The sequence below is a fragment of the Oncorhynchus tshawytscha genome, linkage group LG03 (genome assembly GCF_018296145.1).
Source record: "Oncorhynchus tshawytscha isolate Ot180627B linkage group LG03, Otsh_v2.0, whole genome shotgun sequence".
In the NCBI taxonomy this organism is placed as follows: Eukaryota; Metazoa; Chordata; class Actinopteri; order Salmoniformes; family Salmonidae; genus Oncorhynchus; species Oncorhynchus tshawytscha.
Window position 1 is genome coordinate 78,503,938 of NC_056431.1, and position 15,000 is coordinate 78,518,937.

A 15,000-nucleotide genomic window follows, 5' to 3' on the forward strand; every position below is an offset into this window, starting at 1 on the left:
GTTAGGTCTGATTACAGTGTGAAGGGTTAGGGTTAGGTCTGATTACAGTGTGAAGGGTTATGTCTGATTACAGTGTGAAGGGTTAGGCCTGATTACAGTGTGAAGGGTTAGGTCTGATTACAGTGTGAAGGGTTAGGGTTAGGTCTGATTACAGTGTGAAGGGTTAGGGTTAGGTCTGATTACAGTGTGAAGGGTTACAGTGTTAGGTCTGATTACAGTGTGAAGGGTTAGGTCTGATTTCAGTGTGAAGGGTTAGGGTTAGGTCTGATTACAGTGTGAAGGGTTAGGTCTGATTGCAGTGTGAAGGGTTAGGTCTGATTTCAGTGTGAAGGGTTAGGGTTAGGTCTGATTACAGTGTGAAGGGTTAGGTCTGATTACAGTGTGAAGGGTTAGGGTTAGGTCTGATTACAGTGTGAAGGGTTAGGGTTAGGTCTGATTACAGTGTGAAGGGTTAGGTCTGATTACAGTGTGAAGGATTAGGTCTGATTACAGTGTGAAGGGTTAGGGTTAGGTCTGATTACAGTGTGAAGGGTTAGGTCTGATTACAGTGTGAAGGGTTAGGTCTGATTACAGTGTGAAGGGTTAGGTCTGATTACAGTTTGAAGGGTTAGGTCTGATTACAGTGTGAAGGGTTAGGGTTAGGTCTGATTACAGTGTGACGGGTTAGGTCTGATTACAGTGTGAAGGGTTAGGTCTGATTACAGTGTGAAGGGTTAGGTCTGATTACAGTGTGAAGGGTTAGGTCTGATTACAGTGTGAAGGGTTAGGTCTGATTACAGTGTGAAGGGTTAGGTCTGATTACAGTGTGAAGGGTTAGGTCTGATTACAGTGTGAAGGGTTAGGTCTGATTACAGTGTGAAGGGTTAGGTCTGATTACAGTGTGAAGGGTTAGGCCTGATTACAGTGTGAAGGTTTAGGGTTAGGTCTGATTACAGTGTGAAGGATTAGGTCTGATTACAGTGTGAAGGGTTAGGGTTAGGTCTGATTACAGTGTGAAGGGTTATGTCTGATTACAGTGTGAAGGGATAGGTCTGATTACAGTGTGAAGGGTTAGGGTTAGGTCTGATTACAGTGTGAAGGGTTAGGTCTGATTACAGTGTGAAGGGTTAGGTCTGATTACAGTGTGAAGGGTTATGCCTGATTACAGTGTGAAGGATTAGGTCTGATTACAGTGTGAAGGGTTAGGGCTAGGTCTAATTACAGTGTGAAGGGTTAGGTCTGATTACAGTGTGAAAGGGTTAGGCCTGATTACAGTTAGGTCTTATTACAGTGTGAAGGGTTAGGGTTAGGTCTGATTACAGTGTGAAGGATTAGGTCTGATTACAGTGTGAAGGGTTAGGGTTAGGTCTGATTACAGTGTGAAGGGTTAGGTCTGATTACAGTGTGAAGGGTTAGGTCTGATTACAGTGTGAAGGGTTAGGGTTAGGTCTGATTACAGTGTGAAGGGTTAGGGTTAGGTCTGATTACAGTGTGATTTGTTAGGTCTGATTACAGTGTGAAGGGTTAGGTCTGATTACAGTGTGAAGGGTTAGGTCTGATTTCAGTGTGAAGGGTTAGGGTTAGGTCTGATTACAGTGTGAATGGTTAGGTCTGATTGCAGTGTGAAGGGTTAGGTCTGATTTCAGTGTGAAGGGTTAGGGTTAGGTCTGATTACAGTGTGAAGGGTTAGGTCTGATTACAGTGTGAAGGATTAGGTCTGATTACAGTGTGAAGGGTTAGGGTTAGGTCTGATTACAGTGTGAAGGGTTAGGTCTGATGACAGTGTGAAGGGTTAGGTCTGATTACAGTGTGAAGGGTTAAGGTTAGGTCTGATTACAGTGTGACGGGTTAGGTCTGATTACAGTGTGAAGGGTTAGGTCTGATTACAGTGGGAAGGGTTAGGTCTGATTTCAGTGTGAAGGGTTAGGTCTGATTACAGTGTGAAGGGTTAGGCCTGATTACAGTGTGAAGGGTTATGTCTGATTACAGTGTGAAGGGTTATGTCTGATTACAGTGTGAAGGGTTAGGTCTGATTACAGTGTGAAGGGTTAGGGTCTGATTACAGTGTGAAGGGTTAGGTCTGATTACAGTGTGAAGGGTTAGGTCTGATTACAGTGTGAAGGGTTAGGGATTACAGTGTAAGGTCTGATTACAGTGTGAAGGGTTAGGGTTACAGGTGAAGGGTTAGGTCTGATTACAGTGTGAAGGGTTAGGTCTGATTACAGTGTGAAGGGTTAGGTCTGATTACAGTGTGAAGGGTTAGGTCTGATTACAGTGTGAAGGGTTAGGGTCTGATTACAGTGTGAAGGGTTAGGTCTGATTACAGTGTGAAGGGTTAGGTCTGATTACAGTGTGAAGGGTTAGGTCTGATTACAAGTTAGGTCTGATTACAGTGTGAAGGGTTAGGTCTGATTACAGTGTGAAGGGTTAGGTCTGATTACAGTGTGAAGGGTTAGGTCTGATTACAGTGTGAAGGGTTACATTACAGTGTGAAGGGTTAGGTCTGATTACAGTGTGAAGGGTTAGGTCTGATTACAGTGTGAAGGGTTAGGTCTGATTACAGTGTGAAGGGTTAGGTCTGATTACAGTGTGAAGGGTTAGGTCTGATTACAGTGTGAAGGGTTAGGTCTGATTACAGTGTGAAGGGTTAGGTCTGATTACAGTGTGAAGGGTTAGGTCTGATTACAGTGTGAAGGGTTAGGTCTGATTACAGTGTGAAGGGTTAGGGTTAGGTCTGATTACAGTGTGAAGGGTTAGGTCTGATTACAGTGTGAAGGGTTAGGTCTGATTACAGTGTGAAGGGTTAGGTCTGATTACAGTGTGAAGGATTAGGTCTGATTACAGTGTGAAGGGTTAGGGCTAGGTCTAATTACAGTGTGAAGGGTTAGGTCTGATTACAGTGTGAAGGGTTAGGTCTGATTACAGTGTGAAGGGTTAGGTCTGATTACAGTGTGAAGGGTTAGGTCTGATTACAGTGTGAGGGTTAGGGGTTAGGTCTGATTACAGTGTGAAGGGTTAGGTCTGATTACAGTGTGAAGGGTTAGGTCTGATTACAGTGTGAAGGGTTAGGTCTTATTACAGTGTGAAGGGTTAGGGTTAGGTCTGATTACAGTAAGGGTTAGGTCTGATTACAGTGTGAAGGGTTAGGTCTGATTACAGTGTGAAGGGTTATTACAGTGTGAAGGGTTAGGTCTGATTACAGTGTGAAGGGTTAGGGGGTTAGGTCTGATTACAGTGTGAAGGGTTAGGGTCTGATTACAGTGTGAAGGGTTAGGTCTGATTACAGTGTGAAGGGTTAGGGCTGGTCTATTACAGTGTGAAGGGTTAGGTCTGATTACAGTGTGAAGGGTTAGGTCTGATTACAGTGTGAAGGGTTAGGTCTGATTACAGTGTGAAGGGTTAGGTCTTATTACAGTGTGAAGGGGTTAGGTCTGATTACAGTGTGAAGGGTTAGGTCTGATTACAGTGTGAAGGGTTAGGTCTGATTACAGTGTGAAGGGTTAGGCTGATTACAGTGTGAAGGGTTAGGTCTGATTACAGTGTGAAGGGTTAGGGTTAGGTCTGATTACAGTGTGAAGGGTTAGTTAGGTCTGATTACAGTGTGAAGGGTTAGGTCTGATTACAGTGTGAAGGGTTAGGTCTGATTACAGTGTGTGAAGGGTTAGGGTTAGGTCTGATTACAGTGTGAAGGGTTAGGTCTGATTGCAGTGTGAAGGGTTAGGTCTGATTTCAGTGTGAAGGGTTAGGGTTAGGTCTGATTACAGTGTGAAGGGTTAGGTCTGATTACAGTGTGAAGGGTTATTAGGTCTGATTACAGTGTGAAGGGTTAGGGTTAGGTCTGATTACAGTGTGAAGGGTTAGGTCTGATTACAGTGTGAAGGGTTAAGGGTTAGGTCTGATTACAGTGTGAAGGGTTAGGTCTGATTACAGTGTGAAGGGTTAGGTCTGATTACAGTGTGAAGGGTTAGGTCTGATTACAGTGAAGGGTGAAGGGGTTAGGGTTAGGTCTGATTACAGTGTGACGGGTTAGGTCTGATTACAGTGTGAAGGGTTAGGTCTGATTACAGTGTGAAGGGTTAGGTCTGATTACAGTGTGAAGGGTTAGGTCTGATTACAGTGTGAAGGGTTAGGTCTGATTACTGATTACAGTGTGAAGGGTTAGGTCTGATTACAGTGTTAGGTCTGATTACAGTGTGAAGGGTTAGGTCTGATTAGTGTGAAGGGTTAGGTCTGATTACAGTGTGAAGGGTTAGGTCTGATTACAGTGTGAAGGGTTAGGTCTGATTACAGTGTGAAGGGTTAGGTCTGATTACAGTGTGAAGGGTTAGGGTTAGGTCTGATTACAGTGTGAAGGGTTATGTCTGATTACAGTGTGAAGGGATAGGTCTGATTACAGTGTGAAGGGTTAGGGTTAGGTCTGATTACAGTGTGAAGGGTTAGGTCTTACATTGAAGGGTCTGAAGGGTTAAGGTCTGATTACAGTGTGAAGGGTTAGGTCTGATTACAGTGTGAAAGGTTTAGGTCTTATTACAGTGTGAAGGGTTAGGGTTAGTGTCTGTGTGAAGGGTTACAGTGTGAAGGGTTAGGTCTGATTACAGTGTGAAGGGTTAGGTCTGATTACAGTGTGAAGGGTTAGGCCTGATTACAGTGTGAAGGGTTAGGTCTGATTACAGTGTGAAGGGTTAGGGTTAGGTCTGATTACAGTGTGAAGGGTTAGGGTTAGGTCTGATTACAGTGTGATTTGTTAGGTCTGATTACAGTGTGAAGGGTTAGGTCTGATTACAGTGTGAAGGGTTAGGTCTGATTTCAGTGTGAAGGGTTAGGGTTAGGTCTGATTACAGTGTGAAGGGTTAGGTCTGATTGCAGTGTGAAGGGTTAGGTCTGATTTCAGTGTGAAGGGTTAGGGTTAGGTCTGATTACAGTGTGAAGGGTTAGGTCTGATTACAGTGTGAAGGGTTAGGGTTAGGTCTGATTACAGTGTGAAGGGTTAGGGTTAGGTCTGATTACAGTGTGAAGGGTTAGGTCTGATTACAGTGTGAAGGATTAGGTCTGATTACAGTGTGAAGGGTTAGGGTTAGGTCTGATTACAGTGTGAAGGGTTAGGTCTGATTACAGTGTGAAGGGTTAGGTCTGATTACAGTGTGAAGGGTTAGGTCTGATTACAGTGTGAAGGGTTAGGTCTGATTACAGTGTGAAGGGTTAGGGTTAGGTCTGATTACAGTGTGAAGGGTTAGGTCTGATTACAGTGAAGGGTTAGGGTCTCTGATTACAGTGGAAGGGTGAAGGGTTAGGTCTGATTACAGTGTGAAGGGTTAGGTCTGATTACAGTGTGAAGGGTTAGGGTTAGGTCTGATTACAGTGTGAAGGGTTTAGGGTTAGGTCTGATTACAGTGTGAAGGGTTAGGTCTGATTACAGTGTGAAGGGTTAGGTCTGATTACAGTGTGAAGGGTTAGGTCTGATTACAGTGTGAAGGGTTAGGTCTGATTACAGTGTGAAGGGTTAGGTCTGATTACAGTGTGAAGGGTTAGGTCTGATTACAGTGTGAAGGGTTTAGGGTTAGGTCTGATTACAGTGTGAAGGGTTAGGTCTGATTACAGTGTGAAGGGTTAGGGTTAGGTCTGATTACAGTGTGAAGGGTTATGTCTGATTACAGTGTGAAGGGTTAGGTCTGATTACAGTGTGAAGGGTTAGGGAAGGGTTAGGTCTGATTACAGTGTGAAGGGTTAGGTCTGATTACAGTGTGAAGGGTTAGGTCTGATTACAGTGTGAAGGGTTAGGTCTGATTGAAGGGTTTACAGTGTGAAGGGTTAGGTCTGATTACAGTGTGAAGGGTTAGGGCTAGGTCTGATTACAGTGTGAAGGGTTAGGTCTGATTACAGTGTGAAAGATTAGGTCTTATTACAGTGTGAAGGGTTAGGGGGTTAGGTCTGATTACAGTGTGAAGGGTTAGGTCTGATTACAGTGTGAAGGGTTAGGTCTGATTACAGTGTGAAGGGTTAGGCCTGATTACAGTGTGAAGGGTTAGGTCTGATTACAGTGTGAAGGGTTAGGGTTAGGTCTGATTACAGTGTGAAGGGTTAGGGTTAGGTCTGATTACAGTGTGATTTGTTAGGTCTGATTACAGTGTGAAGGGTTAGGTCTGATTACAGTGTGAAGGGTTAGGTCTGATTTCAGTGTGAAGGGTTAGGGTTAGGTCTGATTACAGTGTGAAGGTTAGGTCTGATTGCAGTGTGAAGGGTTAGGTCTGATTTCAGTGTGAAGGGTTAGGGTTAGGTCTGATTACAGTGTGAAGGGTTAGGTCTGATTACAGTGTGAAGGGTTAGGGTTAGGTCTGATTACAGTGTGAAGGGTTAGGTGAAGGGTTAGGTCTGATTACAGTGTGAAGGGTTAGGTCTGATTACAGTGTGAAGGGTTAGGTCTGATTATTACAGTGTGAAGGGTTGATTACAGGAAGGGTTAGGTCTGATTACAGTGTGAAGGGTTAGGTCTGATTACAGTGTGAAGGGTTAGGTCTGATTACAGTGTGAAGGGTTAGGTCTGATTACAGTGTGAAGGGTTAGGGTTAGGTCTGATTACAGTGTGAAGGGTTAGGTCTGATTACAGGGAAGGGTTAGGTCTGATTACAGTGTGAAGGGTTAGGTCTGATTACAGTGTGAAGGGTTAGGTCTGATTACAGTGTGAAGGGTTAGGTCTGATTACAGTGTGAAGGGTTAGGTCTGATTACAGTTAGGTCTGATTACAGTGTGAAGGGTTAGGTCTGATTACAGTGTGAAGGGTTAGGTCTGATTACAGTGTGAAGGGTTAGGTCTGATTACAGTGTGAAGGGTTAGGGTTAGGTCTGATTACAGTGTGAAGGGTTAGGTCTGATTACAGTGTGAAGGGTTAGGTCTGATTACAGTGTGAAGGGTTAGGTCTGATTACAGTGTGAAGGGTTAGGTCTGATTACAGTGTGAAGGGTTAGGTCTGATTACAGTGTGAAGGGTTAGGTCTGATTACAGTGTGAAGGGTTAGGGTTAGGTCTGATTACAGTGTGAAGGGTTAGGTCTGATTACAGTGTGAAGGGTTAGGTCTGATTACAGTGTGAAGGGTTATTACAGTGTGAAGGGTTAGGATTACAGTGTCTGATTACAGTGTGAAGGGTTATGTCTGATTACAGTGTGAAGGGTTAGGTCTGATTACAGTGTGAAGGGTTAGGGATTACAGTAAGGTCTAATTACAGTGTGAAGGGTTAGGTCTGATTACAGTGTGAAGGGTTAGGTCTGATTACAGTGTGAAGGGTTAGGTCTGATTACAGTGTGAAGGGTTAGGTCTGATTACAGTGTGAAGGGTTAGGGTTAGGTCTGATTACAGTGTGAAGGGTTAGGTTAGGTCTGATTACAGTGTGAAGGGTTAGGTCTGATTACAGTGTGAAGGGTTAGGTCTGATTACAGTGTGAAGGGTTAGGTCTGATTACAGTGTGAAGGGTTAGGGTTAGGTCTGATTACAGTGTGAAGGGTTAGGGTTAGGTCTGATTATGTGAAGGGTTAGTTAGGTCTGATTACAGTGTGTTAGGTCTGATTACAGTGTGAAGGGTTAGGTCTGATTACAGTGTGAAGGGTTAGGTCTGATTACAGTGTGAAGGGTTAGGGTTAGGTCTGATTACAGTGTGAAGGGTTAGGTTACAGTGTGAAGGGTTAGGTCTGATTACAGTGTGAAGGGTTAGGTCTGATTACAGTGAAGGGTTAGGTCTGGTGAAGGGTTAGGTCTGATTACAGTGTGAAGGGTTAGGTCTGATTACAGTGTGAAGGGTTAGGTCTGATTACAGTGTGAAGGGTTAGGGTGAAGGGTTAGGTCTGATTACAGTGTGAAGGGTTAGGTCTGATTACAGTGTGAAGGGTTAGGTCTGATTACAGTGTGAAGGGTTAGGTCTGATTACAGTGTGAAGGGTTAGGTCTGATTACAGTGTGAAGGGTTAGGTCTGATTACAGTGTGAAGGGTTAGGTCTGATTACAGTGTGAAGGGTTAGGTCTGATTACAGTGTGAAGGGTTAGGGTTAGGTCTGATTACAGTGTGAAGGGTTAGGTCTGATTACAGTGTGAAGGGTTAGGTCTGATTACAGTGTGAAGGGTTAGGGTTAGGTCTGATTACAGTGTGAAGGGTTAGGTTGATTACAGGTGAAGGGTTAGGTCTGATTACAGTGTGAAGGGTTAGGTCTGATTACAGTGTGAAGGGTTAGGTTAGGTCTGATTACAGTGTGAAGGGTTAGTCTGAAGTGTGAAGGTTAGGTCTGATTACAGTGTGAAGGGTTAGGATTACAGGGAAGGGTTAGGTCTGATTACAGTGTGAAGGGTTAGGTCTGATTACAGTGTGAAGGGTTAGGTCTGATTACAGTGTGAAGGGTTAGGTCTGATTACAGTGTGAAGGGTTAGGTCTGATTACAGTGTGAAGGGTCTATTACAGTGTGAAGTCTGATTACAGTGTGAAGGGTTAGGTCTGATTACAGTGTGAAGGGTTTAGGGTTAGGTCTGATTACAGTGTGAAGGATTAGGTCTGATTACAGTGTGAAGGGTTAGGGTTAGGTCTGATTACAGTGTGAAGGGTTAGGTCTGATTACAGTGTGAAGGGTTAGGTCTGATTACAGTGTGAAGTGGAAGGGTTAGGTCTGATTACAGTGTGAAGGGTTAGGTCTGATTACAGTGTGAAGGGTTGTTAGGTCTGATTACAGTGTGAAGGGTTAGGTCTGATTACAGTGTGAAAGATTAGGTCTTATTACAGTGTGAAGGGTTAGGGTTAGGTCTGATTACAGTGTGAAGGGTTAGGTCTGATTACAGTGTGAAGGGTTAGGTCTGATTACAGTGTGAAGGGTTAGGTCTGATTACAGTGTGAAGGGTTAGGTCTGATTACAGTGTGAAGGGTTAGGTCTGATTTCAGTGTGAAGGGTTAAGGGTTAGGTCTGATTACAGTGTGAAGGGTTAGGTCTGATTACAGTGTGAAGGGTTAGGTCTGATTACAGTGTGAAGGTCTGTTACAGTGTGAAGGGTTAGGTCTGATTACAGTGTGAAGGGTTAGGTCTGATTACAGTGTGAAGGGTTAGGGGGTTAGGTCTGAAGGGTTAGGTCTGATTACAGTGAAGGGTTAGGGTTAGGTCTGATTACAGTGTGAGGGTTAGGTCTGATTACAGTGTGAAGGGTTAGGTCTGATTACAGTGTGAAGGGTTAGGGTTAGGTCTGATTACAGTGTGAAGGGTTAGGTCTGATTACAGTGAAGGGTTAGGTCTGATTACAGTGTGAAGGGTTAGGTCTGATTACAGTGTGAAGGGTTAGGGTTAGGGTCTGATTACAGTGTGAAGGGTTAGGTCTGATTACAGTGTGAAGGGTTAGGTCTGATTACAGTGTGAAGGGTTAGGTCTGATTACAGTGTGAAGGGTTAGGTCTGATTACAGTGTGAAGGGTTAGGTCTGATTACAGTGTGAAGGTCTTACAGTGTGAAGGGTTAGGTCTGATTACAGTGTGAAGGGTTAGGTCTGATTACAGTGTGAAGGGTTAGGGTTAGGTCTGATTACAGTGTGAAGGGTTAGGTCTGATTAAGGGTTAGGTCAGTGTGAAGGGTTAGGTCTGATTACAGTGTGAAGGGTTAGGTCTGATTACAGTGTGAAGGGTTAGGTCTGATTACAGTGTGAAGGGTTAGGTCTGATTACAGTGTGAAGGGTTAGGTCTGATTACAGTGTGAAGGGTTAGGTCTGATTACAGTGTGAAGGGTTAGGTCTGATTACAGTGTGAAGGGTTAGGTCTGATTACAGTGAAGGGTTAGGTCTGATTACAGTGTGAAGGGTTAGGTCTGATTACAGTGTGAAGGTTTAGGGTTAGGTCTGATTACAGTGTGAAGGGTTAAGTGTGAAGGGTTAGGTCTGATTACAGTGTGAAGGGTTAGGGTTAGGTCTGATTACAGTGTGAAGGGTTAGGTCTGATTACAGTGTGAAGGGTTAGGTCTGATTACAGTGTGAAGGGTTAGGTCTAGATTACAGTGTGAAGGGTTAGGTCTGATTACAGTGTGAAGGGTTAGGCCTGATTACAGTGTGAAGGTTTAGGGTTAGGTCTGATTACAGTGTGAAGGATTAGGTCTGATTACAGTGTGAAGGATTAGGTCTGATTACAGTGTGAAGGGTTAGGGTTAGGTCTGATTACAGTGTGAAGGGTTAGGTCTGATTACAGTGTGAAGGGTTAGGGTTAGGTCTGATTACAGTGTGAAGGGTTAGGTCTGATTACAGTGTGAAGGGTTAGGTCTGATTACAGTGTGAAGGGTTATGCCTGATTACAGTGTGAAGGGTTAGGGTTAGGTCTGATTACAGTGTGAATGGGTTAGGTCTGATTACAGTGTGAAGGGTTAGGTCTGATTTCAGTGTGAAGGGTTATTACAGGGAAGGGTTAGGTCTGATTACAGTGTGAAGGGTTAGGTCTGATTACAGTGTGAAGGGTTAGGGTTAGGTCTGATTACAGTGTGAAGGGTTAGGTCTGATTACAGTGTGAAGGTTTGTGAAGGGTTAGGTCTGATTACAGTGTGAAGGATTAGGTCTGATTACAGTGTGAAGGGTTATTAGGTCTGATTACAGTGTGAAGGGTTATTACAGTGTGAAGGGTTAGGTCTGATTACAGTGTGAAGGGTTAGGTCTGATTACAGTGTGAAGGGTTATGTCTGATTACAGTGTGAAGGGTTAGGTCTGATTACAGTGTGAAGGGTTAGGGCTAGGTCTAATTACAGTGTGAAGGGTTAGGTCTGATTACAGTGTGAAGGGTTAGGTCTGATTACAGTGTGAAGGGTTAGGTCTGATTACAGTGTGAAAGATTAGGTCTTATTACAGTGTGAAGGGTTAGGGTTAGGTCTGATTACAGTGTGAAGGGTTAGGTCTGATTACAGTGTGAAGGGTTAGGTCTGATTACAGTGTGAAGGGTTAGGTCTGATTACAGTGTGAAGGGTTAGGTCTGATTACAGTGTGAAGGGTTAGGGTTAGGTCTGATTACAGTGTGAAGGGTTAGGGTTAGGTCTGATTACAGTGTGATTTGTTGAGTGTCTGATTACAGTGAAGGTTAGGTCTGATTACAGTGTGAAGGGTTAGGTCTGATTACAGTGTGAAGGGTTAGGTCTGATTTCAGTGTGAAGGGTTAGGGTTAGGTCTGATTACAGTGTGAAGGGTTAGGTCTGATTGCAGTGTGAAGGGTTAGGTCTGATTTCAGTGTGAAGGGTTAGGTCTGATTACAGTGTGAAGGGTTAGGGTTAGGTCTGATTACAGTGTGAAGGGTTAGGTCTGATTACAGTGTGAAGGGTTAGGTCTGATTACAGTGTGAAGGGTTAGGTCTGATTACAGTGAAGGGTGAAGGGTTAAGGGTTATGTCTGATTACAGTGTGAAGGGTTAGGTCTGATTACAGTGTGAAGGGTTAGGTCTGATTACAGTGTGAAGGGTTAGGTCTGATTACAGTGTGAAGGGTTAGGCCTGATTACAGTGTGAAGGGTTAGGGTTAGGTCTGATTACAGTGTGACGGGTTAGGTCTGATTACAGTGTGAAGGGTTAGGCCTGATTACAGTGTGAAGGGTTAGGGTTAGGTCTGATTACAGTGTGAAGTGTTAGGCCTGATTACAGTGTGAAGGGTTAGGCCTGATTACAGTGTGAAGGGTTAGGTCTGATTACAGTGTGAAGGGTTAGGTCTGATTACAGTGTGAAGGGTTATGTCTGATTACAGTGTGAAGGGTTAGGTCTGATTACAGTGTGAAGGGTTAGGTCTGATTACAGTGTGAAGGGTTAGGTCTGATTACAGTGTGAAGGGTTAGGCCTGATTACAGTGTGAAGGGTTAGGTCTGATTACAGTGTGAAGGGTTAGGCCTGATTACAGTGTGAAGGTTTAGGGTTAGGTCTGATTACAGTGTGAAGGATTAGGTCTGATTACAGTGTGAAGGGTTAGGGTTAGGTCTGATTACAGTGTGAAGGGTTATGTCTGATTACAGTGTGAAGGGTTAGGTCTGATTACAGTGTGAAGGGTTAGGGTTAGGTCTGATTACAGTGTGAAGGGTTATGCCTGATTACAGTGTGATTTGTTAGGTCTAATTACAGTGTGAAGGGTTAGGTCTGATTACAGTGTGAAAGATTAGGTCTTATTACAGTGTGAAGGGTTAGGGTTAGGTCTGATTACAGTGTGAAGGGTTAGGTCTGATTACAGTGTGAAGGGTTAGGTCTGATTACAGTGTGACGGGTTAGGTCTGATTACAGTGTGAAGGGTTAGGTCTGATTACAGTGTGAAGGGTTAGGTCTGATTTCAGTGTGAAGGGTTAGGGTTAGGTCTGATTACAGTGTGAATGGTTAGGTCTGTTAGGTCTGATTGCAGTGTGAAGGGTTAGGTCTGATTTCAGTGTGAAGGGTTAGGGTTAGTGTGAAGGGTGGTCTGATTACAGTGTGAAGGGTTAGGTCTGATTACAGTGTGAAGGGTTAGGGTTGAAGGTCTGATTACAGTGTGAAGGGGTTAGGGTTAGGTCTGATTACAGTGTGACGGGTTAGGGTTAGGTCTGATTACAGTGTGAAGGGTTAGGTCTGATTACAGTGTGAAGGGTTAGGGTTAGGTCTGATTACAGTGTGAAGGGTTAGGTCTGATTACAGTGTGAAGGGTTAGGTCTGATTTCAGTGTGAAGGGTTAGGGTTAGGTCTGATTACAGTGTGAAGGGTTAGGTCTGATTACAGTGTGAAGGGTTAGGTCTGATTACAGTGTGAAGGGTTAGGTCTGATTACAGTGTGAAGGGTTAGGTCTGATTACAGTGTGAAGGGTTAGGGTTAGGTCTGATTACAGTGTGACGGGTTAGGTCTGATTACAGTGTGAAGGGTTAGGTCTGATTACAGTGTGAAGGGTTAGGGTTAGGTCTGATTACAGTGTGAAGGGTTATGTCTGATTACAGTGTGAAGGGATAGGTCTGATTACAGTGTGAAGGGTTAGGTCTGATTACAGTGAAGGGTTAGGTCTGATTACAGTGTGAAGGGTTAGGTCTGATTACAGTGTGAAGGGTTAGGTCTGATTACAGTGTGAAGGGTTAGGTCTGATTACAGTGTGAAGGGTTAGGTCTGATTACAGTGTGAAGGGTTAGGTCTGATTACAGTGTGAAGGGTTAGGCCTGATTACAGTGTGAAGGTTTAGGGTTAGGTCTGATTACAGTGTGAAGGAATATGTCTGATTACAGTGTGAAGGGTTAGGGTTAGGTCTGATTACAGTGTGAAGGGTTATGTCTGATTACAGTTTGAAGGGTTAGGTCTGATTACAGTGTGAAGGGTTAGGGTTAGGTCTGATTACAGTGTGAAGGGTTATGCCTGATTACAGTGTGATTTGTTAGGTCTAATTACAGTGTGAAGGGTTAGGTCTGATTACAGTGTGAAAGATTAGGTCTTATTACAGTGTGAAGGGTTAGGGTTAGGTCTGATTACAGTGTGAAGGGTTAGGTCTGATTACAGTGTGAAGGGTTAGGTCTGATTACAGTGTGACGGGTTTAGGTCTGATTACAGTGTGAAGGGTTAGGTCTGATTACAGTGTGAAGGGTTAGGTCTGATTTCAGTGTGAAGGGTTAGGGTTAGGTCTGATTACAGTGTGAATGGTTAGGTCTGATTGCAGTGTGAAGGGTTAGGTCTGATTTCAGTGTGAAGGGTTAGGGTTAGGTCTGATTACAGTGTGAAGGGTTAGGTCTGATTACAGTGTGAAGGGTTAGGGTTAGGTCTGATTACAGTGTGACGGGTTAGGGTTAGGTCTGATTACAGTGTGAAGGGTTAGGTCTGATTACAGTGTGAAGGATTAGGTCTGATTACAGTGTGAAGGGTTAGGGTTAGGTCTGATTACAGTGTGAAGGGTTAGGTCTGATTACAGTGTGAAGGGTTAGGTCTGATTTCAGTGTGAAGGGTTAGGGTTAGGTCTGATTACAGTGTGAAGGGTTAGGTCTGATTACAGTGTGAAGGGTTAGGTCTGATTACAGTGTGAAGGGTTAGGTCTGATTACAGTGTGAAGGGTTAGGGTTATGTTATGTTGATGGTATCTGTGTTATTTCTGTCCTGCCGACTGTGTGTGTGTGTGTGTGTGTGTGTGTGTGTGTGTGTGTGTGTGTGTGTGTGTGTGTGTGTAGCAGCCTGACCAAGACAGTGGAGATCTCAGGAGAACACGGTCCGCTGGGGATCCACGTTGTTCCTTATGTCTCCTCTCTCAGCGGACGGTGAGTACATCATCCCTCTCTCTGTCATCCCTTTATAGTACATCATCCCTCTCTCTGTCATCCCTTCAATAGTACATCATCCCCCTCTCTGTCATCCCTTTAATAGTACATCATCCCCCACTCTGTAATCCCTTTATAGTACATCATCCCTCTCTCTGTCATCCCTTTAATAGTACATCATCCCCCACTCTGTCATCCATTTATAGTACATCATCCATCTCTGTAATCCCTTTATAGTACATCATCCCTCTCTCTGTCATCCCTTTATAGTACATAATCCCCTCTCTGTCATCCCTTTAATAGTACATCATCCCCCACTCTGTCATCCCTTTAATAGTACATCGTCCCCCAGTCTGTCATCCATTTATAGTACATCATCCATCTCTGTAATCCATTTATAGTACATCATCCCTCTCTCTGTCATCCCTTTATAGTACATCATCCCCCTCTCTGTCATCCCTTTATAGTACATCATCCCCCTCTCTGTCATTCCTTTAATAGTACATCGTCCCCCAGTCTGTCATCCCTTTATAGTACATCATCCCTCTGTCTGTCATCCCTTTATAGTACATCATCCCCCTCTCTGTCATCCCTTTAATAGCACATCATCCCTCTCTCTGTCATCCCTATATAGTACATCATCCCCCTCTCTGTCATCCCTTTAATAGTACATCATCCCTCTCTCTGTCATCCCTTTATAGTACATCATCCCATAATCTTTTTCTCAGTTCAGAGACAGTGTAGATATGACTACATTCCTGACTGCCAATCGTCTAGTCTGGAGGAAATTTACTTTAATAAAGGACACAAC

The 15,000-nt window shown here is 43.9% G+C and overlaps 1 protein-coding gene across 9 annotated transcripts in view; it reads left to right on the top strand.

The window, feature by feature from the left end:
* The window catches only part of pard3bb (par-3 family cell polarity regulator beta b), a 359,080-nt gene that overhangs the window by 145,358 nt on the left and 198,722 nt on the right, over nt 1–15,000 (top strand). For 7 of the 9 annotated variants that reach the window (XM_042320039.1, XM_042320042.1, XM_042320046.1 and 4 more), the window contains one exon: nt 14,103–14,189. The exons of 1 other annotated variant lie outside the window; for it this stretch is intronic. In XM_042320039.1, coding sequence (XP_042175973.1) covers nt 14,103–14,189 — 87 coding nt within the window. The remainder of the gene's footprint in view (nt 1–14,102; nt 14,190–15,000) is intronic. One more of the 9 variants, XM_042320041.1, reaches the window with a different exon arrangement.